Below are 24,888 nucleotides of genomic sequence, written 5' to 3' on the forward strand. Positions count from 1 at the left end.
ACATGCCAGCCCAGCCCAGGCGTTCCCCGAGATAAAAAAGCCCACAAACAAGCGTCCAAACCCAATCTGACCCACCACGCCGCGCAAAGAGTATAAATTTCCATCCGAACCAAGAGAAAATCTCAGTGGTCTGGGGAAAGTGGCAAGGACAAATACGAGCCATGGGTGGGGTTTTCGCGATGTGTTTCTTTTTCGGGTTAATGTTACTTTGAGGGGTAAGAGGGGCGGATTTGGTAGAGTCTATATGTACCAGGTCATCTTCTGCTTCTTCTGTGTTTTTGTTTCTTATTTGGGGGTGTTTGTTTTGGTTTTCGATGTTGAATTCGGGGTTGTGGGGAGTCTATCTACCTTGTTATACATGGTTGATGCTGAACAACCGTATCTAGTATATCCGGATTAAGGATGGGGGTATTGGTTTAGTCTTGCTTAAAGGAGGGATAGTTAAAGTTAGTTAGTTAGTTAGTTAGTTAGGCTTCATAGTTGTTGTCTGTGCTGGGAGATCGACGATTCTATACTCTTACTACTTCTTTATCAACTATCCTCGTAATCCGGAGTCTAATCCGCTAATGTATGCACTAACGCCCACTACAGAACCAGGAGATTAAAAGAACAAAAGGAAAAATTGAAAAGAAAAACCTCCTACCTCCTTGGACAATTAACCACCCGAGAAGTAGCCCATAATATCCATTAATTCCCTCCCTTCACAGTAAAACACACTCTACGAACAAACACCCTCAAAGCTCAAGTAGAACTTCCCCACCTCTACAGGAAAAGAATATATATGTTAAAAGGACAAGCAAAAAAAAGATAAAAGTCAAAAACGATAACTACATAATCCACCGGAGAAAGAACCCTCCTATTCTAGTTCTACGGACGAGGCCAGTTCGGAACGAAATGTCTAGAAGGGGGTCTTTCTTCTTTTACATTCTTACTCCTGGGGTTGGGTGACTTTCATCTAGTATCCAGGGTTAGTGGGGGGGTAAATTTGGAATTGGGTGACGGATACAGTATTAGTATAATAGAGTATATAGTTATAGTTAAAGATTTGGGGTAGAGAGAAAAATAGTCCCGAGTAGGGGATGTGGAAGGAACTGTTTCTAGCACCACCCCTACTGTTACCACCACCACTTAGTACTACTTAGGACTGCTACTGTCATAGTGTTTGGAGGGGGGATGAGGTTTAGGGACGGGGGATATAATTGCCGGAGTATGTGCACTTTTTGTTGTGGGGGAGATGTAGTGTACAGGAGGAAAATTCCTGGATAGAACCAAGTTGATACTTAACTCTGTAGATTTTCGTCAGCTTTGGAGTCGGATGGTAAGTAAAACCTACTTACTAGTAGTACATACTTCTGTAAGCATCTAGAGTAATGTACCTATATTCCCATAGACTTCCTAGCGAAATACCTCGAAGACAGATAGATAGCAAACCACGAACAAGCACGACAACCGCCAGTCGCAAATAATAGGGGTAAAACATATATATATATATATATATATATATTTATAATATATAAAGATAAAAGAATCAAAATTAGATCAAAAGAGAAAGAGAAAGATCCAGCCCCATTACCAACCCCTTACACATCCAGCAGAGACTCGGAACCCAATGACAACGGCCGCGTCGTGCGAACAGACTTCAACCGAGTGGAGACTCCCAGTGGAGTATTGATTAGTATATGATCTACTTAGTAGTTACTTAGTACAAGGTATTAGTGGTTCTAATGTATGGGACCCACATGAGCTTTGGATTGGTCTGTGCGGACTTGTGAGGGTCCGATCGGTTGGGACGGTTTCTGCATTCCGGGCAGATTGGATGGAACTCAGTGCTTGGTGGAGGAGGGTTTCTTTTTTTCCTTCACCCTTTCAAACATCCATGTATCCTTATATTTTTTTAAGGGAAAAAAAAAAGTCAGATATGGGGAGTTTAGGTTCAACATTAGATCACAATTGGTCTATCGGTACGGTGTTTTTCTTTTTCTTCTTTCTTAAGGATAGCGGATTTGAAATAAGGCTTTTTTTTTTTTTTCTTCTTCCTCCGTCCAACTCAACAAAGAAAAGTCACGATGAAACTGGCTGTTTTCAGTAATGAACTAATGAACAAGGTTTGGGTTGGAATGCCATGTAGTTTATTTTTGCACTTGCAGAGTTTGAACTGAAGTGACATTTACTGTTTGCGGCCGGTGGATCTGCTGCAACGTTGTGTTCCTGTTTCCTTTTCTCGGATTTTTGGTTTTTCTTATTAATTTAAAAATTCCTAATTTTACCAAATATGGAGACGGTTCAATTGGATGAGTTTTCATTTCTCATTATTGTACAAACCATTGGAACGCCATATCATCCCGGGGTATTGCCCTGACTGGTCCAGCGCAACGTTAACAATTACAAGCCAAAATAAAATAAAAAAAAAAACAAAAAGAAAGAGAAAAAGAAAGAGAAAAAAGAAAAACAGTAAAAGGTAAGATGCAAGAGGAAGAAGAAGAAGATGATGAAGTAAAATGGACGCATAGTATAGGACAGATGTAGTAGTAGTGATAAGCTAAACTGGTCGTAATCACGCACCAACGAGCCAATCATCCAGTTGCACCACCTCGTCCGGTTTCCATTCGGAGTCCGGGTGGTGCAAGGTGTTATCGAAGGAAGGGATCGTAGGGTGACTACCCAGGGAGAAGGAGAGGCCCTGGAAATCGACAAAGTCCTGGTCCAGGACCGGCTGCGAGAAGGAGACGCAGTCCGGTTCTTTGGTATCAAGCGTCTCAAATGCCAAGTCACTGTTCTTGGCTGTAGAGGTGGGCGAGTAAGGGGTGCTGGGGGTTGGGCAGAGGTCGGGGGTAGGAAAGGTGGTAGGCAAGGTTTCAGTAGGTAGGCCATCCACTCTCTCCACCTTGGGAGTGTTCTCGACAGACGGGGTATGGGAGGGCATCCGTTGGGTCGGAGCCTGACCCGGTTCGGAACGGTTGCGACTGTGCTGAGCGGCAGTGGTTGGTCGGTACGCCGCACTCGAAGGGATAGCGTGCACCGGAATAACCGGTGCAGAACCCAGTCGATCTCGGAACTGGCGAACAGGCATGTTCATGTCACCCGAACCAGCCCAAGGCGATTGCACGGATTGCGGGCCGATGTGAGCCGGCCATGTGGGGGACTGGTGGGTAATGTAGGATGGCATTGGACCCATGTTGGGGTGGAACGATGAAGGGGATTGGGAGTTCCCGTCGTAGGAAGGCGACATCATGTAGCTCCGACTGCCGGTCATGGCGATGGGGCTGGTCAGAGGGCTAGCGTGCATGTTTCGGTGCATGCCCTCGGAAAAAGGGTTGTGCATGTTGGAGAAATCCAGGCTCATCTTACGAACACCACCGACGGGACCGCGCTGTGCCATCAGGGAGGCCCGACGGTGTTGCAGGCCGGGTCGCATGGCCAAGGTAGCGAGGATGTTTTGTTGAAATTGAGTGTTGATCTGCATATTCTGCGCCTCGAGCATGCGCTGTAACTTCTCCTTATAGCGATCATCGACTTCTTCGTACATGGCCTCTTTCTCGACAATCTCTCGACTGACGAGGAGGGCCTTGCCAGTCCGCTGCTTGTGCAGCTGCGACGCACGGTTGGCAGATTCTAGACGGGCATCTAGGCTCCGATCTTTACGCCGCGAAGCAGCAATAAAAGCTCTACCCTCATTAGTTGGAGCCCCTCTCTAAAGGAAAAAGAAGCAGACCTACCGTTCCTGGTTTTCCTCTCGTGTGCGAGGGTTAGGTGAGATCTCCAGCTCAGCGGGAGAAGCCATCGCGGCCATGGAAACGTTAAAAATACCGTACTATAGGATAGGCAGCGAGGAGGGAACCATGTAGATAAAGGTATACGCTTCGGAGGGGTCGAGAAAAAGGAAAGGTACGATGGTATCCCGATCCAACAAGTATTTTATTGCATTCAATAGTGGTCACCGAAAGGGTGGGGGGGGAAAGGAACGAAGTAGTAAACGAGGAAGAAGTATTTAAATATGTAGTAGTGGGAGAGGGGGGTTTTCTGACTGTCCACCAAAAGACCTCTATTAACTTTTCTGAGCAGCTGTCAAGCATCCATTGGCACCCCAGCAGCGGCCTAGGCGAGCCACTCCCAGTTGGAGCAAGTTTGGATCCTCAACCTAGGGCCGGTCAAAGTCTGGCTGCCGGCCGTTCCGTGGAACAATCTCCGTCCCAGAGTTCTCCTACTACCGGCACTGCACAGAAGAGGTCTTTCCCGCAGGTCAGTTCCGTTAAAGGAGAGAAGTCTTTTAGGAATTTCAGCAAGTGCAGAAAAGGGTGCAAAAACAAAAATCCAGTAATGCGGGCATTCTGCGCAATACCGGAACCATTTTCCAGGGTAGGAGGCGAGTCAGACCCAGCCCTGATGAATTTACGTCCCCACGAGCAACAGAACGTAGTATTACAGCAGATAAGACATAGTAGCTCAAATAATATGCTGAGTCTAGACCCAAGAGAAGGGGTGGACGGGGAGAATGTGTTCCTACATGATTATTCCTTAGCGATCATCTACCACGATATCGAAGATCTTCCCGCCCCGATCTGAACCTCCCAGCAAGCAGTTTTACCCCTGCAGTAGTACTACTTGCCCTACATAAACGGCTGCAGTTAACGAACAAGGAGAGCGTATCCCAGTAACTGGGGGGATATCTGAGCCAAAAGCACGCGCCTTCCCCCCCAGATTGACTTTATTTCCAGACCAGCCTGTTGGTCAACAGGAGTAAAAATCGACTGGCTTGACCTGCCCTAGGACTGGGGGGTCAAGCTCTCATTGGTGCCATGCAACCGGAGTCCAAGGTCTATCTGTAAACTTTGAGAGTGGCTCGCGCCGAAAGGTCGCTGTGATTGATCGCACAGATCATGTTGTCCCAAGACCCTCCTGAATTTTATTTCGGGGTCGCTCGGTGATCTCCCATCCCCCACGGTCACGACGGGGGGAAAAGGGCCCAGGTTCCCCATGTGACCGGGTTCGAGCCTCTCAGAGGTCAGATGGGGTAAAAGTTCCAGCTCACTACTATCAGTCGATCGGCGTGGGGTGATACAGATATGCTTACGAGGCGCCGCTAAGACACTTGCTAACCGGTCAGGATCCGATTCAGTCCAAGTACGAGAGGATGACAAATCCTTTAGTAGTAACTAAGTCAGTAGCATGGAAGGATACCCTAGCAGCTCCCTCCTTATTGTTCGAAGAAAGGAAGTCAGTCATGTTGGCTAGGGCTAGCTTCCTGCATGAACCCGCGTTCACCTGCAGGAACCCCTAATATACTTCTTCCGTTGGTCCTCGGTAAATGCTTTTCGCCTTTATCCCTTAAGGTACAGCGTTATAAGAACACTCAGGAATGGTTTAAACGGATACCATGGCTGCGTAGCCGGAAGATCTCCCATAAAAGAAATTTTTTTTTTTTTTGCCTCCTTTACTTTTTCATTTTCATGGATCCCCCTTCAGAAGTAAAATAATAATAAGAATAACAATAATAATAATAAATCTTTGAGGTTTAAACCACAGGGTCTACGGTTCTCTCCACTATCACTGCACATCACACACTAAATGGGAAATTCCTCATTGACGACCAGTGTCGGGGATAGTCCCGACAAGATGGGTCCAGCCAAGTCGCCGTTCATCCGCGGAGGATATACAAAAAGTATGTGCATATATAATACTGTACCTAATACTGAGAGTAAGGACTATCTCTACTCGACTGGGTTAGGCTCCGGCCGAACGCCACACGGATGACGCCACTCCGCGACTGTGTTACTGTTTCTAGCACTGACTGTACTGTTAATTAACAGTACCTCTCCAGGTACTTTCCCAGTGAAAAGTCTATATGCCTGGTTTGAGGGGTTTTGAGCCAGTAACCCTAACAACTGTTCTTGCCTCACAGGCGCTTGCCTAGCGTGCCTTGAATCTCCGTAGATGGTAAACCATGGGCAGAAGAAGCGTACCTGTGTAAATAAAATAAAGAAGAAAAAGAGAAAGATAGATTGTCAAATGCATGTCAAGTCACCACAAAGTAAGACCGACTTCTTCCCAAACAGGCATCAGATGTCACTGCACCGATCAGTAGCTTTTCTAGTCGAAAACACTGCAACAAGGATCCATTCAATCTTAAACTCAATTCCTCGAATATCGCTCATCAAATGTGGCATCAGAATGGTGGTCAGGTATAGACAGGAATGCAGGCTGGAGTACTGAACAACATGACAGAAGAAAATCCAGAAACGAAGGAAGGTTGCTGCCACCTCACAATCTAAGCTATTCCCAAGGGAGGAACCATTCCCTGTTCCTCTTTTCGCTCGTTGCCTACCCGATAAGAAACTTTGAACCGCATCTTAATCGAATTACCTTTGCCCGCTTCGACGCCACTCACCAACATTTCCTGTTGAACGCCGTTCGCTTGGAGCGCAGCAATATCCCGCCCCGACTGGGGCCGAAGCTGTAACGTATATGCCTGTTCTTGCCTTAGCCCATGGACTTGAAATCCCCTACATTCATCGTATCTTACCTTCTCCACCGCTACTTGGAAATGCAACTCGCTCAGTGGCTGGTTGGTGCCATTGGAAAACAAAGCCACCATATGGATCTGCCGGGCCTGCTGAGGGTGTCGTCGCGCCACGACTTCAACCCGCAACGACGAGTTTAACACCTGCACGCGATTCGTCGTCGGCAGACTGTTGCCTTCAGGGAGAGAGGACGCGAAATCCCACTCGTCCTCCTCGGCTGCCTTCGGGCGACTATCCAGGGGTTGCGAAAAACTACCTCCCACCAGGTCTAGGAGGGCAGATCCTGCCGATGCGGGTTGTTGGCTGAGGGTTACCGAGGGGAACGGACTGGGGTGCCGCGAACTGGCCGAAACCAGCGAGGCAAAAGGGTCTGCCGGAGGCGGAGTAGCAGTGGTGCTGTGAGGGCGCATCGCTGCCGGTGCGGGCGTTGATGATTGAGACACTGGACGGGAGGTATTCAACGATGACAGGATATCGTAGTTGGGTTTGAATGCTGGAGGGGCCTGTGGCACCGGCGGCGTAGAAGAAACCATAGGAGGCACTGGATTAAATTAGCAACAGGGTCTAGGCTATATAGAGAACACTACTCACTAGGTCCAGGTCCAGGTCCGAGGGAAATACCACCAGTGGGGGCTGGCTCTTCTATCGAAAGTCCGAGCAGATCATTCTCCAAAGAGCTTCCTCCCGCTGGTTGCGAGGTATCACCGTTTGAGCTGGGCTCCGGGTCGAAATCGATCAAGGACAGTTCATTGTTCGCGTTTTTAGACACACCGGTCGTTGTTCCTAAGGTGCCTTTAGGGATCCTCGATGCGGCATCCAGATCGCCTTTCTTGACAAGTTTGTACCGTTCGATGGTGCGGTGTATGCTATCATTGATTTCTAGCAATTTGTGGACAGCTTCCGGATCATCCGACTCCTCTTCGCACATTTTCTGAATCTTAGGGTGGGCACTTTGTAAGGCATTGGCAAGTTCCTAAGCGGTCGAGAGTTAGAGGCGCCCCCACGTACACATCCAGTATCGCGCCTACCTCGAATACATCTCCTTCTGCGACCCGATCTCCCGGCTTCTGGCTTTGCAGCATTTCCTCCAGAATCTTGGCCTTCTGTTGTACCTTAGCAACTTCCTCGGCTGCCTTAGCCCGGTAATCAGTCTTGTGTCGATTATCATATCCGGCCATCACCTTCATCAACCGATTCGCTTCTTGTAAATCCGCCGGCGTACCTCTCCGGATCAACTCCTGGAGCTTCGCTGACTGGGCCTCTCTTTCTTCCTCCTCCATTTCCTCGGCCGACCGGAGATTCTGGAACTGTCAGCCAACTATCCTCGAGTCGAGCTTCGAGAGGAGAACATACATCGCTGGGGTTCAAGACTGCAGCGTCCTCGTTTCGGATTTCCGGAAAGACATAACCCTTGTAGAGAAGTAAACGGTGCATATCCCGAATATGTCCCAGATCCTCCTTGTACCTCGACGTCTGACAAATAGTCTGTCGCCATTCCTCGATCGACTCCAGGATGCGATGTTGAACCCTTGAGGGGCGCAACGCTGGCCTCTCAGGAAACCGTCGGACCAGCTCATTCAGGAATTCCTTGGTACTGATTTGGAGATGGAAAGGATATCCGCAATTCTTGACACAGATGTCGAGGAGCTATACTCCGTCAGCCCCGCACTAGCTTCTCGCCGAGTATCGGGAAACCTACAGCCAACGCCAGTAAGGAGACATTCTGATTTCGAGAGTTGATCAGGCGGACAATCTCAAATGCCGCTTCACGGGGACTATAGACCGTAAGAATGCGCCTTCTACTCAATCGGCTGCGACTCACGCATTGCCTTTCTTGGAATTGATCAAGTCCGCGACTTCGAGGTTCAGGGCAAGATTGGGTTCGTAGTGAGAGATATCGCAAGCATGGCCTAGTAGATACGCATGAGATGAGTTTCTATATCCTCACACTCCTGAAGGAAGCGGGGGGTGGGGAGAAGTGCGCTGGAATCATAACGTACGAACAGCTCGTTGCAGCGGAGTTAGGCCCAGGTCAGCATAGGCACCACCAAAGCGGTCCCTAGCTGCCATTCGTGCTGATGCGGCCTCCACGGTGGGTATGGGTAAAGGAAATGTACAATGATGAGAGTCCCTATAGACAATGGCCGACCGGGGCGCAGTGCTCGGGACAACGTGCTCTCCTGAGAGAAGGTAATGTCGGTGGGTAGATTGCTGGCCGAAGTTCAGCACAAGTTGCGGGTGCGGGCGTCACTTTACTTTAGTAGTTTGGGTTGGAGCTCCACGTGTTGGCGTTTCCGTCGCCGTACTTTCTCCATATTCCCTCGAATTCTCCCTCCTCGTCTTCTCGACCTTTACGACCAGGAATCAACGAAGTATCATTCTTACATTACCTACTTATTAATATGGTTCGACATAAGAAAGACAATTTCTCCCGCGGAGGCAAGAAATTTTCCTCCACACCCCGCCCACGCCCGGTACCCCGCGGCGATGGCGAGTCCTCCGACAGACCTCCCTTTAAAGCAGCTTGTTGGGATTTAGGACACTGTGATCCGAAGCGATGTTCGGGCAAGAGATTAATGCATCTTGGTCTGATGCGGGACCTGGCTATTGGACAGAAATATCCTGGTGTGGTCGTCTCGTACGTGCCACTTTTTTTCTCCTTTCTTTCTTTTTCCTTGTCTTTTAAAGATCGCCATGCTCACCTTGTGCACTGCTGCAAGTTAACTAACAAGGCGATCGCAGACCAAATGCGAAGAAAATCATTTCCCCCGCGGACCGCGACATCCTAGAACAATATGGCGCCGCAGTAGTGGAATGTTCATGGGTACGGTTGAAGGAAGTCCCTTTCTCACGCATAGGGGGAAAGTGCGAAAGACTCCGTATGTTACTTCTTGAGAGATGTTGGTGTTTGTGACATGGATCTTCATACTAACCATCCTAGTACCTTATCTCGTTGCGGCAAACACGGTCAACTACGGCCGGCCATGGCGGCTAAACTGTGTCGAAGCCCTGGCGGCCTGTTTCTGTATCTGCGGCCACGAAGATTGGGCTAGAGAGGTTCTTAAGCACTTCAGCTACGGCGAGGCGTTTCTCGATATAAACTCGAAGCTCTTAAAGCGATACGCCGCATGCGCCACAGAAGAAGACGTCAAACGGACCGAGGAGGAATGGCTGGCTAAGATTGAGAAAGAATACGAAGACAGTCGCGCTGATGGTAACGGTGATATCTGGGCAGTGGGAAACACGAACCGGAGGATAGATGATTCCGATTCAGATGACGATGATAAGGATGATGATAAAGAGGGTGGCCAGGGCGAAGAAAGCAATGAAGAAGAGGAACCAGAAGAAGAAAAAGATCCTTTTGCCATTTCGGATGACTCCGAAGAAGAAGAGCAGATGGCCGAAATTCGCCGCAAAATTCTCAACTCCAAGTCTTTCCAGAATCCTACGCTTCCCGACAAACCAGAACCGGAGAAGATCACACGTCCAGATCCAAGACCTATGGAAGACTCAGACGCCGAGTCCGGCTCTGCGGGTGGTAGTGACGACGAAGCGTTTGACAATATCATCAATGCAACGCCTGTGACGGATCGGACAGGCATCATTGCTGCGACACGTAAAAAGGGGAACGACACTCTCAGCGCGTCATTTTCTCGAACAGTTATTAGTGCTCCAAGGCGGAGCTAGTTGTATGAGCTGATCATATTCCTGATATTTTCGTCGGGACAACCTTCTGGGAGCCGGTGGAAGCAAGAAGCAATGGCGTATTGATGGAAGACAATCCATGTAATGTACAGATTCACGATTTGCTTGTGGCCTTGGATGCTACCATGCTTAAGATTTCAAACGTATGAAGTTGACGAAATAAAATTCATATAGAATTTGAAACGTTTTTTTACGAATTTTTCATTTTTTCTTTTTGAATTCCTAGGGCAACGTGCTTGCTTACCTTAATAGGAAGTTGGGGCTGTCCTGACACCTGACCAACAGTTCCCATGACCTTCTTCGCCCACATCTTCTGTCTCCTTCTTCACCTTTCAAGAGAACAGTCATCTCCCGTCAATAAATAGAACTGAGAGGCAAGGAGCAAGGAGCAAATCGGAAACTTTACATTGTAACAGCAGGACTGTTCACTGGTCAGCGTCACTTCCACCCCACGTTCCTGCAGCATTACGTCTAATCTTGGAATTCTGAGGCCATTGGGTCGAGTCAAAATTCAAACTGTGCCTTAGATGGTCAGGCGCCGAGAAAAATTGAGCAGTCTGATAGGGTCACAAGCAACCCCATGCTGACTTGGTTGCATCGGGCGCGAAGCAATGAGCCATCACTCGATGGAGCATACAACAGAGACATACCTATTTCTTCTTCGCCTGACTGTTCCTGATGATAATGACTCAAATTAGATTGCCTCCAAGGCAACGAGAAAGGGTCACTGCCTTGTGGCTCAGGACCAATAAAATGAGATACATTCGAAGATCAGAAGGACTCGCAGCCTTGCAGATATATTTGCTGCATGATATAAGAATAGACACCGGAAAACTACTGTAATTGATTCACAGTCCTTGAACCAACAGGCTACTCTGCTATATTTATTTACATTTACTTCTATTCAATTTTTACTTTTGAAATTATTTTTTAATTTTTAATTTTTTTTTTGGCACAGGACAAATATTTGTAAACTTCAGTCGAACAGCAGAACCATCATCGGTCGGCCGACGATTTTACCTCGTACTCCTTTCTGATACTAAAACATTTCTGACAATATCAGAATGACTTCACCCAAGGCTCAAACAAAGCATCCCCCGGTCATTCAGAAACTTGAACGCTTAGGAGACCGCTCGTGGAGGAGAGATTCGATGCTGTACTTCCTGACGTCCCTCCTATGGAAGCAGCCTTCGCTACAAGCGGTAGATGTCCGTCAGCATATAGTGTGGTTGTTCGATAATACTGCCTATCTACGTGCAACTCCCATTACTAAGGGTTTGAAAGTATCATGGCACTCAGAAATCGTGGCTTGCGTGTTTCAAAGAGACAGCCGGAAAGATATGAGCAAGATAGTTGCGATGATCGCGGATCTCATTGGCCTGGATGGTGAGATAGGCACCGAAAGGGAGACACGCCATCAAATAACGCGACGGCTACGACCATTCCTGTATCATGTCATGCCTGCACACTTGATGATGCTTGAAATACCGCAACCGAATAGCACAACGATCATTCAACAACTTGGCCCTACGAACAGCAGTGGTATCAGCAGCCAGGTGGTGAACATGGGTAGTTGCCACATTGCAGATGGAACTATGATACGCTCGTATCTCCGTGGATCGAGAGACAATGTCACAATGGAGACGATTTTCGCCGGCCCGAAAGGCTGGCTCGTCATATCAGACATCGATGATACGATCAAGTACACCAAAACCTCCGAGTCTACCGGAATACTTCGAACAACCTTTGTTGAAGAGCCAAGGCCTATCGCCGGAATGCCTGATCTATATTCTCGCATGCAAAGAGAGCTTGCACCAGCGTGGTTCTATGTATCTGCTTCGCCGTACAATCTGTACCCCTTTTTGCGAGAGTTTATCCAAACTTACTTCACCCCTGGTACCTTGGTTCTTCGCGATTCCTCTTGGCTGGATGTCACTGAACTGGTAAAGTCATTCACTGTCAATACAATGGAATACAAGGTGAAGCAAATTGAGAAGATTCGACGCCGGTTCCCACAGAGGCAAGTTATTTGTATCGGCGATTCAACCCAAAAGGATCCGGAAGCGTATGCAGAGATCTACAAGAAACACCCGCATTGGATCCGCGCCATCTGGATCAGGAAAGTCACAGATGTCCCGCATTTGGAAGAGCAAAACTCCGCGGGACGATTCAAGGCCGCATTTCAGGGTATTCCCGACCGGGTTTGGAAGGTATTTGAACAACCTGAAGTAGTGGCCGATTTAGTTGATACCCTGAATGGCCCTCTGCAGAAATGACGACTGATTGGTGTGTTCTCAACCTTAATATCAGAAAAGTCGTCGCTGATCTAAGCACTGTTACGTCAAGATACATCATCAAAAAGTGCAGCAAGAAAATCTCCACAGCAGCTCTGCCCACCCGCCAATTTATTCTTTGAACGGTTTTGCGACCTGCGAAATTAAACTTCATCGGGCAAGTCATAACCATATTCGACAGCTCGTTGGTGCATGGTATTGTAATTGGAGGGGGTCGAAAGTCTTTCCCAGCCAGGGATATACTGGACTCAAGTCTCAGCCGGGGTTATAGTCTTCAAGTTAAATTGGACATGCTGGAGTAGGACGCGCCAGACGCCTTATCGTATGAAAAACAGTCATGAAGCCAGCAAAGCCATTTTCTACTACAATGGACGAGCAAACGTTCGTCCCTCCAACCATGAGGGCTCTTTATCACCGTCCGGCTTCTACAGCCCTGACCGATCAGACGGCTTTCGATGCGCCCAGGGTGGATTCAGGGATTATCTTCGACACTGACTTCCCCGTACCCAAACCGGCGGCAAACCAATATCTCATCAAAGTTCGAACAGCAGCTTTCTCTCATGACGGACTAAGGCTGGCTCGGCTCCTCCATCCGTCAAAATCGATCCCTCAGATTCCTCTGCACAACTATTGTGGCACGGTTATAAGTACTCCCACTGCCGATCACTACAAGCCCGATGGCCCGAAATTCAAAGTCGGAGACAGTGTTTTTGGGCTCATCAGCAACACTCGCGACGGCGCTGCGGCAGATTATACCGTCGCAACCGAAGATGAGATAGCCTGGAAGCCGAAGAACATCAGCGCTGCCGAAGCATGTACCATCCCCGGGCCTGCTCTCACAGCATGGCAGGCTTTGTTCACATACGGGGGTCTCGATCCGACCAACACCAAGGACGCACATCGTAAGGTGCGTATTCTGGTGACCAATGCCCGTGACAACGAAGTTGCTGCCCAGGCGCTCCAACTTCTTCGAACCCCATCACTATTCCCACATTACCGACCATGGATCTGTGCCACCTGTTCGTGTCCAGAACATAACAGCTTCCTACGCGACCAAGTCAAAGTTGACGAGGTCATCGACGCGGCGCTCCCCTTGCCTCCAGATTTCGACCTCGCAGAGATCTTCCGCAAGAAAAAGTGGGATCCAGTCGACATCATCCTTGACTGCGCTGGAGAACAGATGTTTAGGCTCGCGCATTCATCTGATGTCGTCAAAAACAACGGCGCCGTCTTGACCGCCGTAGACGATACAGCGGTGCAAGCTAAAACCGCCGAAGCAGAAGCCCGGACCCAAAAACAAGGTCTGTTTAGCCGGTTTGTCCCATTGGAACCTGACGGTGAAGCTTTGGCCCGCATTGCGGAACTGGTCGAAAAGGGCTCCATCCGAGGCCGGGTCCAGAGCATTGTGGATCTAGTTCATGGAGTGGATATCTTAGCGTCTGAGGCAGCCGGTGCTGGTGGAGGCAGAAGAGGAGGAATGATGGTATTTCGGGTGAACGTTTGACCTCCTATCTCTTTCCATTTTTGTTGACTTTCTTTCGCGTCTCGTATTTTTGTCATTCCGTATCATCTAATGTCTTAGCATTGAGCATCATTTGGCTTACTCTACCAGCGGCCTTCTGTTGTATTTTAGAACGCTATACACGGTTGTTTCAAGTAATAGTAGTCTAGAATCGATGTCTGAATCTACGAAACGTTCTCGAGCAGAAAACCAAAGCTGAAGCACATGAAGTTTATGAATATAATTTATATCAATGATCCTCAAATTAAAAACGACATCTCCAGAAGAGACAGCCTCCCAAATCACGACCACACACATCGCAGAAAAGGCAAGATAACAGTGGGAGAGTCATTCTCACCCAGAAACATACACACCGCAAGAGAAAGAAACGGTCAGTACTCTCATGAACCTGATATGATATACACGAGCGTAAAGGGTAAGTACGTAGGAAGACGAGAAAAGAAGAAGAGTAAGACAGAGCCGATCCAGCACAGAACCAGAAAAGCAAGACATAGACATCAAATCGATAAATGTTATTGCTAAGAAAGAAAACAAGCTGATTGATTGATTCATTCATTAGAATGGGCAAATCAGTAGGTAAGTAGTCGTAGACAAGGACAAAGAAACATGATAAAGTAAAGTGGAAGGGAAAATCATGAATAAAGAAACTGTCCAACCGATTTCTCTCCCTACTTCTCTTGATACTGTCTCTGTTGTTGTTATTGTTGCTCTTTCTTTTCATATCCTTAAGCCGCAAACCAGTTGGGCTTCGTTTATCGATTGGGATTGGGCTTTCTTTTCCAACGTGCTGGATTTGTAGTGGATGAATGAAAGAGTTTGGTTATTTTTCCTTGTGCTTCTGGCCTGGGTCGATGGCTAGGTAAGCTTCGTGCGCGATTCTATGGAATGAACATGCCCTTAACGGAATGGGAGGGTATGCTGAGATGCTAACGTGGTCGATGGAAGTGCAAGACATAATTAAGCAGACAGGAACAGATCGATGGAGATCAGACATATCGAACATCTCGTAGAACAATGCATTGGGCCGTATTCGACGGCTGATTCATATAAAGTCACTCCACCCAATTCCAACCGGATGCTGGGAACTACTGCTAAGTAGCCAAAAGAGCAAAGGAAAAGAAAAACTCCTGCTGAAATTTTCTGTGAGAGAAACCACGGGAATATTGTGAAAGATAGAGGTAATAGAGGTAAAGTGTGGAAGGACAAAGGTGATAGATAAAGCTCCTAGAGTAAGGAGTCAAGTCTAGTGAAAACGCTCAAACATGCCGCTACAATCTGTAAGGTTTCCATTAGTCGTTGCGATCAGATTTCCTGTCAAACTCAAATGAACATACCTCCAACTGAAGCTCTCTGTCCTTAGCCTTGTTCGCTTCCTCGTTGATTGCTTGCGCCAGATTGGCTCCAATTGCCTGCGAACCACCGGCCCGCCGGGCAAATGGCCATTGGGAGTACTCTGCCAACAACTCATCCACCTGCGCAAAGGCTCTCTCTCGAGCCTCGTGGCTCATCGTGACTAAAGCATTTTCCAATACATTGGCCGCATAAGCCGCGCATACCATCGTGATCGTCCGCAGATAGCGGAACTCGGCATCCTCAGGAAGCCACTGATTAGGCGGGAGAATGACGGTACGATTGCTGCACACATTACGCACCCGACGGTGGAGATCGTCTTTCGCGCCGCCGTCGGCGACAGGATGTGTAGCCATGTCGAAGAGGAGGAAGTTGCGTTTCTCAGTACGAAGAATGCCCTTGTCGACGAGTCCCTTTGCAAGACGTTCGCGCACTTGCTTCAGCTGGTAGCCAATCTTCATCAAATTCCATGTTTCGCCTGCCACGCGTCCCCTGTTAGCACCCCGGGGCCTCTCGTCTAACCAATGTGGGAAATATGGGGAGGTACGTACCGCTCATAAGATCAATCCAGGAGTTCACACTCATCTTCTCGCTCGACTTCATCATCTTCAACGCCTCGTCCAGCAAGACCTCCCCAGTCAAGGTATCGTCGATGACTTCGATGACCCGATCGGCCAGGGGGAAGCGTCGTCGAGAAGAATCCTTCTGCATACTGATTCGACCACGGAGGGCCAGTTCGATCACAATACATCCTCTCAAGGCGTACGAAATATTCTCGTTCCAAAACGACAGATAACCCTACCACAGTTCCCCACCGATGTCAGCATTCAGATAAGACGTCGCAAAGTGCCATTCCCCTCGGACAATGAGTCGACGAGGGGCGCAGAACCAACCTGTTTGTCTTTCAACCCCAGTAGTAGTACTTCCTCCATCAACGTCAGCTTCGGCTGCTTGCTTCGTTCCTCGGTCTCGCTGAGGTCTCTAGGGTCGAATGCGATCTTGTGTCCATTTTCGGTACTGGTGAACGACGTCTCTGGGATACGGTTATCCAAGGAGGAACCGTTTCTCGATATTGGGGATGAGACTCTGCTGTCGTCGTTCTCGTCTGCGCCAGCGACTCGACCGCCACCTCTTCGGCGAGTCAAGCCCCCGGCTGAGGCCATGAGGAGATAGGGGGTCTGAGGTTCGGGAGCGGGAAAGGAAAGCGAAAGAATGGGTCGAAAGGAATTTCAGCGATTGAGATCTATACCGGTATCGACTGCGACATAGACCGAGGATAAAAATTTTTTTGTTTCTAGTCTTTGAGGTAACGTGGGGTGGGAAAAGACGAGGAAGAATATCCCGAAAGTTTGCTGGGCGGGAAATTGTCAGGGGAAGGAGTGGAAAGGAAGAAGGACACGAGGCGGAGAGAGGAGAGAAGAGAAGAAGAGTCAAAAAGTAATCCCGAAACGTCTTCTAGACAATCATACAACTTGATCTCCCAGATTTGAATTGAGTCCCTTGCGCCCACTGAATCGAACGGATTCCAGAGTTGTCTTACTCGTATTAAGTTCCCGTTTCGCCTAAACGATCTTTTGTTTCCAGAAATTAGCGCCAATGCTTTCTCCGGTGACGGAACCGCGCCTCTTGATTGATGGTATATCCATCATATCTTATACAGTTAATTATTCCCTCGAAACTCGAAAATACTCTGCTCAAAAAATACTACTATCTGAGTCCTTCTTTACCTTTGAATTTTCCCATCCTTTCTTTTTTATCTCTCTCTACTTTCCTTCGACTCATTTCATTCCACGTCATCCTACACGGGATCAGGTTCCACATCTATATATTATGCTAATTTCAATGCATTCCACGGTCGTAGATCACTCCCATCTTACGTACTACTACAGCCAGTCGGATATCAAGAGGAAGACCTCAACCTATATCGGCGCATGACCAAAACCTCTTACTTCCAATCACACACACACACAAAAAAAGATCAATCAAACTGCATTCAAGATGATATACACGATATAGTAGGGTGAAAAAGAACCGGCATGTATCAACATACATGTAGCGTGACCACGCTGAGACCCCATGTAGATGCAAGCCCCCATCCCCTTCCTTTCTATCAAATCCGCAAAATCATTCAGATCTTCGTATTACATATTTAGTGGGCTGGACGTCAGTTAGTCATGCGTGAATTGCATCATCAAAAGACGGTCCAAGCAGGACTTACCATCGGGCTGGCTGAGGATGTACTCAACAGCCTTGTCAACTATATCAAATGATGAGTATATGAACTGCCATCACGTTCTACCCTTGAAAGGAATTCATTCTGGTACCACTTACCACTGTGGATGGCATCGGCATCCTTGTCGGGGATCTCAATGCTGAACTCCTGTTGAGGGAAACATCAGTATCTAGACCAAAACTGCAGTTTTATAGGCTTCCTGGAATCATACCTCCTCAATGGCCATCACAACCTCAACGGTATCCAAGCTATCAAGTCCAAGGTCGTTTGCGAAGTGAGAAGAGCCGTTGATCTGATTGCAAATCCCTTAGTTCACCATTCTGCGTGCGGGTACGGACCGGCGCCATCGAGCGCCTGGAGACCACGTATATTTACTAACCTTGCTGGCGTCGGAAACCTGGAAGGTAGTGATTGTATTAGCAAATTGTTGAATCTTCGCCGGAGAGAATTGTTGGATTGTCCTCGGTTCCCGAGGCGGGAAAGTAACCTGACGTACCTTGTCAAAATTCTTCAAGAGGTTGACTATCCGACCCTCGGCTTCCTCCTTGTTAAGACCGGCAGGGGCGGAGTAGAGACGGATACCCTGGTAGGCAAAGCGAGAGGCGAATTGAGCGGCAGGAGCGCTGCGGATCTGGGAGGTAACCGGGGCCCTGACGGCACGAGGCATGGGAGCCCTCAAAGAGCGGACAATAGCAGAACGGAACATCGTCAGGGTTGAAGGGAGATATCAAAAGGCGCAGTTGCCTGAGATTCGAAGAAGAGAAGGAAGTGGGGGGGGTGAAGAGAGGGGGGTGGAAGGAGTAAAGTAAGGTCGAGGATAGCAAGAGAAAGGAAAGATGACTTCTGAAGTTCTGCTCTGGCGTTGCGGCTCGGGGGAAGCAAAATCCTGCGGCCGGCCAATCACGGGGCGGCAGAAAGAAATGACCTAAGCCGCCGGCAAACCACCAAAAGCGACTTTCGTGAACCTCTCCCAGTTGTCCTGTTCCCACTTTGAAACCCCCCAATTGATTCCCCTCACCACTCTCCTCCCCTTCTCCAGTCCGCTATCTCATCCCCCGCGATGGCCTCCACAACGTCGGTCGCGAGGCTGGTCGCCTACCGCCGGCCTACGCCCTCTCTGTTGACCTCGTCCTTCCGTCCCTTGGGTTCAACCGCAAACTTCTCTTCTTCCGTGTGCCGGGCTGCCACCCCAGCTGGGCCCCCTCCATCCGGATTCCGCCTGGCTCCCCCCAAGCGATGGGACGAAGGTACCGAGTCCTCCTTAGACAAGGCCAGCAAATACTTCCTCATGTCTGAGATTTTCCGCGGCATGTACGTGGTGTTGGAGCAGTTCTTCAGACCACCGTAAGTCGTCCTCTCTCGCGTATCATTTCTAGGATCAATTGGGGATCTCACCGGTCGTACATACATTCTTGCTATGTGTTTTGAATAAGTGCTAGGGCATATTGGAATGGGTTGTTTTGCGATGGATCGAGCAGCTAGACTGATGTGATATCATAATTCAGATACACCATCTTCTACCCCTTCGAAAAAGGTCCCATCTCTCCTCGATTCCGTGGTGAACACGCCCTGCGCCGCTACCCGACCGGTGAGGAACGGTGTATCGCTTGCAAGCTTTGCGAAGCTATCTGCCCTGCTCAGGCCATCACCATCGAAGCCGAGGAACGTGAGGACGGAAGCCGTCGGACGACCCGTTATGATATTGATATGACCAAGTGCATCTACTGTGGCTACTGCCAGGAGAGCTGCCCCGTTGATGCCATCGTTGAGAGTAAGCACAGGCCATCCTAAGAGTGTACATGGTGAAACTGGAAACTGACATTTTTGCGATACAGCTGCCAATGCTGAGTATGCCACTGAGACCCGTGAGGAGCTTCTGTATAACAAGGAGAAGCTCCTGGCCAACGGTGATAAGTGGGAGCCTGAAATTGCTGCCGCTGCCAGAGCCGACGCTCCCTACCGCTAAAGCAGTCTCAGCTACTCTACTATCACCAGGGGCACTCTCAAACCAAGTGCCATGTCACGTAAATTCAATCCACTTTAGAACATGGGTTCGAAAAACAGAAATATCAAAAATTCTTAGGAGGAAAAGAAAAGCCTTTCTCCAGAGGATATCCAAGGGTGGACACCCTCATCTTCCCACTTTGTACATATCTAACACTTAGCCTGCTTTATTACCAGATGTACTAGTCGGGTTCACAAGGGATCCCAGTCACTAGAATTCCGGCTGTCTTTTTTATGTCTTTTTATTGTCTTGATGTTGGAGGGAAATCCCGCATGGTTTGTTATCTTCTACACTGTTTTGTTAGGGAATAAATCTAAGAGTGCCTTTTCTCTTTTTCTTTTTTGTTTCCAATCTCTACTGACCCCAACAAAACAAAAGGGGATGGAACCAAGAGAACCCCTTTGAAATTTATCAATATCAACAGGTAAATCGCTACCTATGCACATATGCACAAAAAAACAAGATATCCCCCTAAAGAAGCCCAAACACCAGTTCCCACATTCCTCAAATTTACTTTTACCATTGGCTGCTTTTGTTCGCGCGGAGCGAATGCTCGTCTCTTGGTTTTGGGTACATAAGTTGGTATTACATACTAGTCACTGTTCATTTCTTCCCACCGGATTTTCCCTTGAAGCTTCCCTCAAAACCGGGTCTAGCTTTCTTTTTGCCTCCGGCAGTAGACTTCTTGCCTTTGTTGCCTTTTTCTTCACGGCGTTTACGGAGGTTGTCCTCGCGCTTCTGTTGTTTCATTTCCTTGCCCTTCCGGACGGTATCTAAGCGCTCTTTCCATTCACGCTCGGACTTCTTCTTGGCGGATTCCTTGCGCTTGAGGGCCTTCTTGAGGAGTGAAGTGTCGTCACGCACTCGTTCACCGTGAGCACGCTTCTTGGCGTTCAACCACATATCTTTCTCTTCGATCTCGGCCCGCTTTTCATCGTCCATGCCTTGTAGTCGGGCCTTCTTGGCTTCGGCGGCTTTCAGGGCCGAAGCGGGGTCCTGAGCACCGTGACGCTTGGGCTGATCACGCACGTTCTGCAGGCTGGGATCGGCAGCTTGGCCATCTGCGAAGATGACACGACCGAAAGAGTAGTTGGCGGCGCTGGAACCCACCGAGTCAGCTGGGGAGCGCGGTGACGCGAGGAGAGAGCCTGAGCCACCGGGAGAAAAGCGACGGGCCAATGCTTCGTCCTTCAACCGTTGCTCTTCCTCCTTGGCCTTCTGTCGTAGTTCTTTCTTGTGTGCCTTGCGTTGTTCTGCCTTTTGTCTGCGGGCCTCGATCAGCTCTTGGCGGTTTCTTGCGGGTCTGCCGTTCAAGCCGTCTGCATGACGAGCTGCGCGGAGCTCGTCCAGACGCTTTTGTAGTCGTTGTTTCATTTCTTCGGGTGTGGGTTTGAGAGGCTTTGCTTCGGATGAGTTCTTAGAAGAATCGTTAGGAGCAGAAGGTGGAACAATGGAAGATATTGAAGAACTGCCCGATTGAAGGGCAGAAGCATCAAAGCCTGGGGAGTTGGGAGTGGAAGACGTGGAAGACTGTTCTGTTGACTCTGGGTTGAACTCGAGTGAGAGGCCGTCGGCATCTTCTCCATCAACCTCGTCATCGCCATCACCATCCTTTGCAGGTGATTGTTCTTGCTCCTTTTTCATATCAATTGCAGGCTTATACTCTGGCTTCTCCATATTATCAGCCGCGGGGATTTTAACCTCTTTATCTTGTTGCTCCTTTAGCTTTTCCTTCTTAATGGCTTCTTTGACCTTTCTCTTCTCTTTTTGTTGCTCCTTCTTCTGTGCCTTTTTCTCCTCCTTCAGTTTCTTACGGACTTCTGCTTCTTCCGACTTGGCCGAATCTTCAGATTGCTTCTGCTTCTTTGTCGTAGCATCGGCCCGCTTCAGACCTTCTTTGGGGAGTTCGGAGCCCATCTCTTCATCCTCAGACGACGCACTTTCGGTTTGTCCTTCTTGACGCTTACGTTTCCGGGCGTTCTCTTCCATCACGTCCTTGGCAGTCTTCGCGGCATCAGGATCCAATTTCGCCCGTTTCGCCTCACGAGCTTCCTCCTTCGTCTGCTTCTTGCGTTTCCATTGGTCCTATCGAGGATATGGGTGGTCAGCCAAGCCTGGCGCAGAACAAGCTGGGAGACCGTGGGGGAAAACGGGGGACAAAAGGCATCAAAGCAAGACGGCAGGCAGTAAAAAAGATTCACGTACACTACCATCCTCCCCATAATAATATTTTGCCGGAATCAACGACAGCAGGCCATCGAACGCCTGGGCATGGCTTCGCAACCGTTCCTGTAGGACGCAAAAATTTCCCGATCGTCAATTTTCATTCTGGGACCCGGAGTGCAGCACAGCAGAGCAGAAATCACAGACGAACAAGGGAAGCATGCCCACATACCTCGATATCATCCATATTTTCCTTTGACTCGGAGGACTTAGAGCAGCTCCGTCCTAGGATATTTATAGGATTGGTGCTTGACACCTGGATGTTGAGCGGTTTTTTTTTTCTTCTCTAAGTATGGACGCGACGCTCTTCGAAAAAATTGGGTGGGCGGTTCGAAATCTTGGCATTCTTTTTCTCCGCTCGGTTTGCTGGTCGTTCACCGCCTGCTGGTGTGGGATTGCTTACTGATCAGGTCTCCGCCAATCGGAAATGCTAACTTCGAATTGACTAACAATGTACTGGAATGTTTTTTTTACACATATCTATCCAACAATAAACTGGAATTGGATCCTCTATTGATCCACCTTTCCCCTTCTAAAGGGGTGACAGAGAGTGAGTAGACACTATAATTATGCCTCGTTGAATCATACCATGTCAAAGACAAGACCAGACATCCCGCCAGAATTACTAACCCAATTTGATGGATGCATCTGCAAACACCGAAACAGAAATGCCCTGCTATATGGATCATTCTCTCTGTCTCTTGACTAATGAATGAGCGTGATGGCGTGGATTCAGGCAAGGTATTTTGTATGTCCTGTATGTACCGGTACGCGCCTCTGTGCTACCTCCAAATCTGAAGCCAGCCATGTGTCAAAGATAACCTAAGACTTCCACTCTCACATAACATAAAATGCGCATCCAAAGCGCAACGAGAACATCAAGTCTGAACCGTCAAGGTCTCGGGTACATCTAACCCCGGACACTGCTCGCTCCAAATCTCGGTGATATTCCCATACGGGAAAGGAATAGTCCATGCTAAATCAAACCTGAGTGAACGAAAACCAGTCAGTCCAAGAAATCTCGACATAACACCAATTGCTCATTCTAGCTTCCCCAAAACAATGAAAACCCCCGCGATAAAAATGAAAATCAACCTACCTATCCTCGGGATACTCAGGCGGATCATCGTACCCTAACGCCTGGACCAATTGCTTCATTTTCCCATGCCGCCAGGCAATCAAGATATTCCCCGGCCCATCATAATCGTTGATCTTCTCCGCGACGCAGTGGACTTTATTTCGCTTGCAGGATGTGTCAACAGTTAGACCGAGGTCTGTAGCTAGTGGGAGAACGGTCTCGTAGGAGCGTCGGTGTTGGCCCTCTTTATTGATCTGTTAGTTTTTATTCTTGCTCTGATGGAAAAAGCGGTGACTGGTGAGGGGTGGGCTGTCTTACTTTTGTTGATATGGGGTGCCATGATGTATCCAATATCGTAGGATGAGTCGGCCCCGAACACAGTCCGGATGCAATCCGCCCGTTTGAAGCCATCGGAGTTCAGTCCGCTGTCTAATGGATCGCCTGATTTCTCGCCGTGACGGACGAGGTATACTGTCGGGGGGTATGAGGCATAAGCCACGCTTTGCAAAGATGAGAGCAGGAAAATATGGAGAAGGAAGTACAATGTATTCGCCATGGTGCTCGGCTGATCTATCCCACAAGTTTCAAGAAAAGAAATGATGCAAAGGAAAAAAAATAAGTACGGGAGATAACCCTCAAGAAGGACATTGACACCTTTAAAAATTCTTTCTTTATAAAGGCAGTCGCATTTAAAAAAAAAAAAAAGAAAAAGAAAAATAAAAAGAAACCATATCAATATGCCATGCCGCCCATTATCTGCACAGCACTACATCATTCGGCGCGCAAGGGTGATGATCCGGTCATCTGCCTAAGGTGAACAATATTATATCCAATCCAGTGGATACAAAGCAAAATATCCCAAAGCTAGCCGGAAGACCCATTCGCCATGAACATCGCAACTAGCAGTTTGCTAGGAGGTCAGGCGCGACCCGCAAAAAGTAAATATTAGATCGACCTCCCATCTCAGTATGACCTTCCACAAGCTCAGCCAATATCGTTCTGGGAGGCGTGGTTGTTCAGTCATGCAGGAGGGGAGTCACATGATGAGGGCTTTTTCAGACGTCTTATTTTTGCGTTGAGGGTTTTCTTTTGCTCTGGATTACGGAGTAGGTTGGTTTCGTTTTTTGAACTGTGTTTCGAGTCATGGAGGGAGCTGCCGTTGTGGTTGCGGGAAATTCTCTGTGGTTCCTTTTGCCTTGCTTGCTGTTCTGGTGACCCGCAGTTTGCGCGTGCGCGATGTAGATCTTGTAATAGTGGGAAGCTTGGACCTAACGTAGTAGTGGGACGATGCAAAGAAAGAACTGTGTAGGGGTTGACAAAAAAAGGGGAAAAAGAACAGGCTACAAGATTTTGGTATAAAATAGACTCTATCCCCCGCATATTGAACCCTCAATTTTGAGCAGGGTGGGTTCTTGGGATTGTCTCTAATCAATTATAATCGATCTGACTAGTTTGTAGGGCTCTCCCCATAATGGGTCCTTGATTGTTGGAGAGCTATGGCAATAGACAATGTTATACAGTACAATGTGTGAAGTTTCGCTGTCGGGGGCTCTATCTCATATGTCCAGATTATCTCACCTTTGACATTGCTTTTGACCATCGTTCAAGCCTCATACTAGATACCCATCACTGCTCAAGTCTGTGGCGATTCATCAAAAGCCTACGGGGGCTTGGTTGGTACCCACGCCCTTTGCCACTGATACTAGCCGCAAAGTATGTATAGCACAGTAAATGCCAGTTACAGGGCCAAGTTGGGTTAATTATATATTAAAGGGAGAAGGGAGTGGGCGCAACCTTATCTTCAGACAGCTATTCGCCGGGTATGTAGCTTGCTGGATTGAGAATAAAGGGTAGAAAGGTTTGCAGAAATAGCAATACAGGCCTCAACTGCTTAAAGGCGTGATGTGAGGGATATGCCGGTTTATCCATAAGGTTGTCATCTGTTCTTGATAAACATAGG

At 48.4% G+C, this 24,888-nt stretch overlaps 10 protein-coding genes across 10 annotated transcripts; 3 read left to right on the forward strand and 7 right to left on the reverse strand.

Moving 5' to 3' along the window:
- Positions 1 to 2,554: 2,554 nt before the first annotated feature.
- Positions 2,555 to 3,526, reverse strand: BDW43DRAFT_302262 (uncharacterized protein; the record flags this gene model as incomplete). The annotated part of the gene is made up of 1 exon (XM_032045204.1): positions 2,555 to 3,526. The coding sequence occupies one exon, from the start codon at positions 3,524 to 3,526 to the stop codon at positions 2,555 to 2,557; it is 972 nt and encodes a 323-aa protein (XP_031897580.1).
- A 2,739-nt stretch (positions 3,527 to 6,265) lies between these two features.
- On the reverse strand, positions 6,266 to 8,588 carry BDW43DRAFT_302263 (VHS domain protein; the record flags this gene model as incomplete). Its single annotated transcript, XM_032045205.1, has 8 exons — positions 6,266 to 6,466; positions 6,521 to 7,059; positions 7,110 to 7,491; positions 7,547 to 7,819; positions 7,872 to 8,165; positions 8,218 to 8,293; positions 8,341 to 8,428; positions 8,519 to 8,588. The coding sequence occupies 8 exons, from the start codon at positions 8,586 to 8,588 to the stop codon at positions 6,266 to 6,268; spliced, it is 1,923 nt and encodes a 640-aa protein (XP_031897581.1).
- Positions 8,589 to 8,773: 185 nt separating this feature from the next.
- Positions 8,774 to 10,514, forward strand: BDW43DRAFT_158788 (ribosome biogenesis TSR3 family protein). The gene is made up of 3 exons (XM_032038574.1): positions 8,774 to 9,156; positions 9,261 to 9,397; positions 9,460 to 10,514. The coding sequence occupies exons 1-3, from the start codon at positions 8,921 to 8,923 to the stop codon at positions 10,203 to 10,205; spliced, it is 1,119 nt and encodes a 372-aa protein (XP_031897582.1). The 5' UTR covers positions 8,774 to 8,920; the 3' UTR covers positions 10,206 to 10,514.
- Positions 10,515 to 11,287: 773 nt separating this feature from the next.
- BDW43DRAFT_302265 (uncharacterized protein) lies at positions 11,288 to 14,021 on the forward strand (the record flags this gene model as incomplete). Its single annotated transcript, XM_032045206.1, has 2 exons — positions 11,288 to 12,424; positions 12,861 to 14,021. 2 exons carry the CDS (start codon positions 11,288 to 11,290, stop codon positions 14,019 to 14,021), a joined length of 2,298 nt encoding a protein of 765 aa, XP_031897583.1.
- A 990-nt stretch (positions 14,022 to 15,011) lies between these two features.
- Positions 15,012 to 16,728, reverse strand: BDW43DRAFT_158684 (GOLPH3/VPS74 family protein). Its single transcript, XM_032038573.1, has 4 exons — positions 16,283 to 16,728; positions 15,941 to 16,187; positions 15,374 to 15,867; positions 15,012 to 15,314 (listed from the first exon to the last, which is right to left on the reverse strand). The coding sequence occupies exons 1-4, from the start codon at positions 16,550 to 16,552 to the stop codon at positions 15,264 to 15,266; spliced, it is 1,062 nt and encodes a 353-aa protein (XP_031897584.1). The 5' UTR covers positions 16,553 to 16,728; the 3' UTR covers positions 15,012 to 15,263.
- A 496-nt stretch (positions 16,729 to 17,224) lies between these two features.
- On the reverse strand, positions 17,225 to 18,460 carry acpA (acyl carrier protein). The gene is made up of 6 exons (XM_032042875.1): positions 18,119 to 18,460; positions 18,002 to 18,019; positions 17,834 to 17,914; positions 17,721 to 17,769; positions 17,608 to 17,646; positions 17,225 to 17,546 (listed from the first exon to the last, which is right to left on the reverse strand). The coding sequence occupies exons 1-6, from the start codon at positions 18,326 to 18,328 to the stop codon at positions 17,539 to 17,541; spliced, it is 405 nt and encodes a 134-aa protein (XP_031897585.1). The 5' UTR covers positions 18,329 to 18,460; the 3' UTR covers positions 17,225 to 17,538.
- Positions 18,461 to 18,599: 139 nt separating this feature from the next.
- On the forward strand, positions 18,600 to 19,909 carry BDW43DRAFT_158932 (NuoI/complex I 23 kDa subunit family protein). The gene is made up of 3 exons (XM_032038576.1): positions 18,600 to 18,966; positions 19,128 to 19,393; positions 19,458 to 19,909. Exons 1-3 carry the CDS (start codon positions 18,683 to 18,685, stop codon positions 19,586 to 19,588), a joined length of 681 nt encoding a protein of 226 aa, XP_031897586.1. The 5' UTR covers positions 18,600 to 18,682; the 3' UTR covers positions 19,589 to 19,909.
- BDW43DRAFT_321357 (putative 60S ribosome biogenesis protein Rrp14) lies at positions 19,851 to 22,037 on the reverse strand (the record flags this gene model as incomplete). Its single annotated transcript, XM_032049321.1, has 3 exons — positions 19,851 to 21,712; positions 21,833 to 21,916; positions 22,023 to 22,037. 3 exons carry the CDS (start codon positions 22,035 to 22,037, stop codon positions 20,231 to 20,233), a joined length of 1,581 nt encoding a protein of 526 aa, XP_031897587.1. The 3' UTR covers positions 19,851 to 20,230.
- Positions 22,038 to 22,239: 202 nt separating this feature from the next.
- BDW43DRAFT_284753 (putative phosphoglycerate mutase family protein) lies at positions 22,240 to 23,658 on the reverse strand. The gene is made up of 3 exons (XM_032042876.1): positions 23,247 to 23,658; positions 22,950 to 23,172; positions 22,240 to 22,837 (listed from the first exon to the last, which is right to left on the reverse strand). Exons 1-3 carry the CDS (start codon positions 23,482 to 23,484, stop codon positions 22,729 to 22,731), a joined length of 570 nt encoding a protein of 189 aa, XP_031897588.1. The 5' UTR covers positions 23,485 to 23,658; the 3' UTR covers positions 22,240 to 22,728.
- On the reverse strand, positions 23,611 to 24,341 carry BDW43DRAFT_284755 (uncharacterized protein). The gene has a single exon (XM_032042877.1). It carries the CDS (start codon positions 24,306 to 24,308, stop codon positions 23,949 to 23,951), a length of 360 nt encoding a protein of 119 aa, XP_031897589.1. The 5' UTR covers positions 24,309 to 24,341; the 3' UTR covers positions 23,611 to 23,948.
- Positions 24,342 to 24,888: the final 547 nt, after the last annotated feature.

Source organism: Aspergillus alliaceus (genome assembly GCF_009176365.1).
Source record: "Aspergillus alliaceus strain CBS 536.65 unplaced genomic scaffold BDW43scaffold_40, whole genome shotgun sequence".
Taxonomy (NCBI): domain Eukaryota; kingdom Fungi; phylum Ascomycota; class Eurotiomycetes; order Eurotiales; family Aspergillaceae; genus Aspergillus; species Aspergillus alliaceus.

What these genes read in the sequence shown, in the direction of transcription:
- BDW43DRAFT_158788 (XM_032038574.1), top strand. Translation starts at nt 8,921, where the DNA reads ATGGTTCGACATAAGAAAGACAATTTCTCCCGCGGAGGCAAGAAATTT. An exon ending in TATCCTGGTGTGGTCGTCTC is followed by an intron (nt 9,157 to 9,260) that starts GTACGTGCCACT and finishes AGGCGATCGCAG; the next exon opens with ACCAAATGCGAAGAAAATCA. An exon ending in GGGAAAGTGCGAAAGACTCC is followed by an intron (nt 9,398 to 9,459) that starts GTATGTTACTTC and finishes TAACCATCCTAG; the next exon opens with TACCTTATCTCGTTGCGGCA.
- BDW43DRAFT_158684 (XM_032038573.1), bottom strand. Translation starts at nt 16,552, where the DNA reads ATGGCCTCAGCCGGGGGCTTGACTCGCCGAAGAGGTGGCGGTCGAGTC. An exon ending in CTGGATTGATCTTATGAGCG is followed by an intron (nt 15,868 to 15,940) that starts GTACGTACCTCC and finishes GACGCGTGGCAG; the next exon opens with GCGAAACATGGAATTTGATG. An exon ending in ACAGAGAGCTTCAGTTGGAG is followed by an intron (nt 15,315 to 15,373) that starts GTATGTTCATTT and finishes GAAACCTTACAG; the next exon opens with ATTGTAGCGGCATGTTTGAG.
- acpA (XM_032042875.1), bottom strand. Translation starts at nt 18,328, where the DNA reads ATGTTCCGTTCTGCTATTGTCCGCTCTTTGAGGGCTCCCATGCCTCGT. An exon ending in TTGTGATGGCCATTGAGGAG is followed by an intron (nt 17,770 to 17,833) that starts GTATGATTCCAG and finishes TTCCCTCAACAG; the next exon opens with GAGTTCAGCATTGAGATCCC. An exon ending in TGCCGATGCCATCCACAGTG is followed by an intron (nt 17,647 to 17,720) that starts GTAAGTGGTACC and finishes CATTTGATATAG; the next exon opens with TTGACAAGGCTGTTGAGTAC.
- BDW43DRAFT_284753 (XM_032042876.1), bottom strand. Translation starts at nt 23,484, where the DNA reads ATGGCGAATACATTGTACTTCCTTCTCCATATTTTCCTGCTCTCATCT. An exon ending in GGCACCCCATATCAACAAAA is followed by an intron (nt 23,173 to 23,246) that starts GTAAGACAGCCC and finishes AGATCAATAAAG; the next exon opens with AGGGCCAACACCGACGCTCC. An exon ending in CCTGAGTATCCCGAGGATAG is followed by an intron (nt 22,838 to 22,949) that starts GTAGGTTGATTT and finishes TCGTTCACTCAG; the next exon opens with GTTTGATTTAGCATGGACTA.
- BDW43DRAFT_284755 (XM_032042877.1), bottom strand. Translation starts at nt 24,308, where the DNA reads ATGCGGGGGATAGAGTCTATTTTATACCAAAATCTTGTAGCCTGTTCT.
- BDW43DRAFT_158932 (XM_032038576.1), top strand. Translation starts at nt 18,683, where the DNA reads ATGGCCTCCACAACGTCGGTCGCGAGGCTGGTCGCCTACCGCCGGCCT. An exon ending in GAGCAGTTCTTCAGACCACC is followed by an intron (nt 18,967 to 19,127) that starts GTAAGTCGTCCT and finishes ATCATAATTCAG; the next exon opens with ATACACCATCTTCTACCCCT. An exon ending in CGTTGATGCCATCGTTGAGA is followed by an intron (nt 19,394 to 19,457) that starts GTAAGCACAGGC and finishes TTTGCGATACAG; the next exon opens with CTGCCAATGCTGAGTATGCC.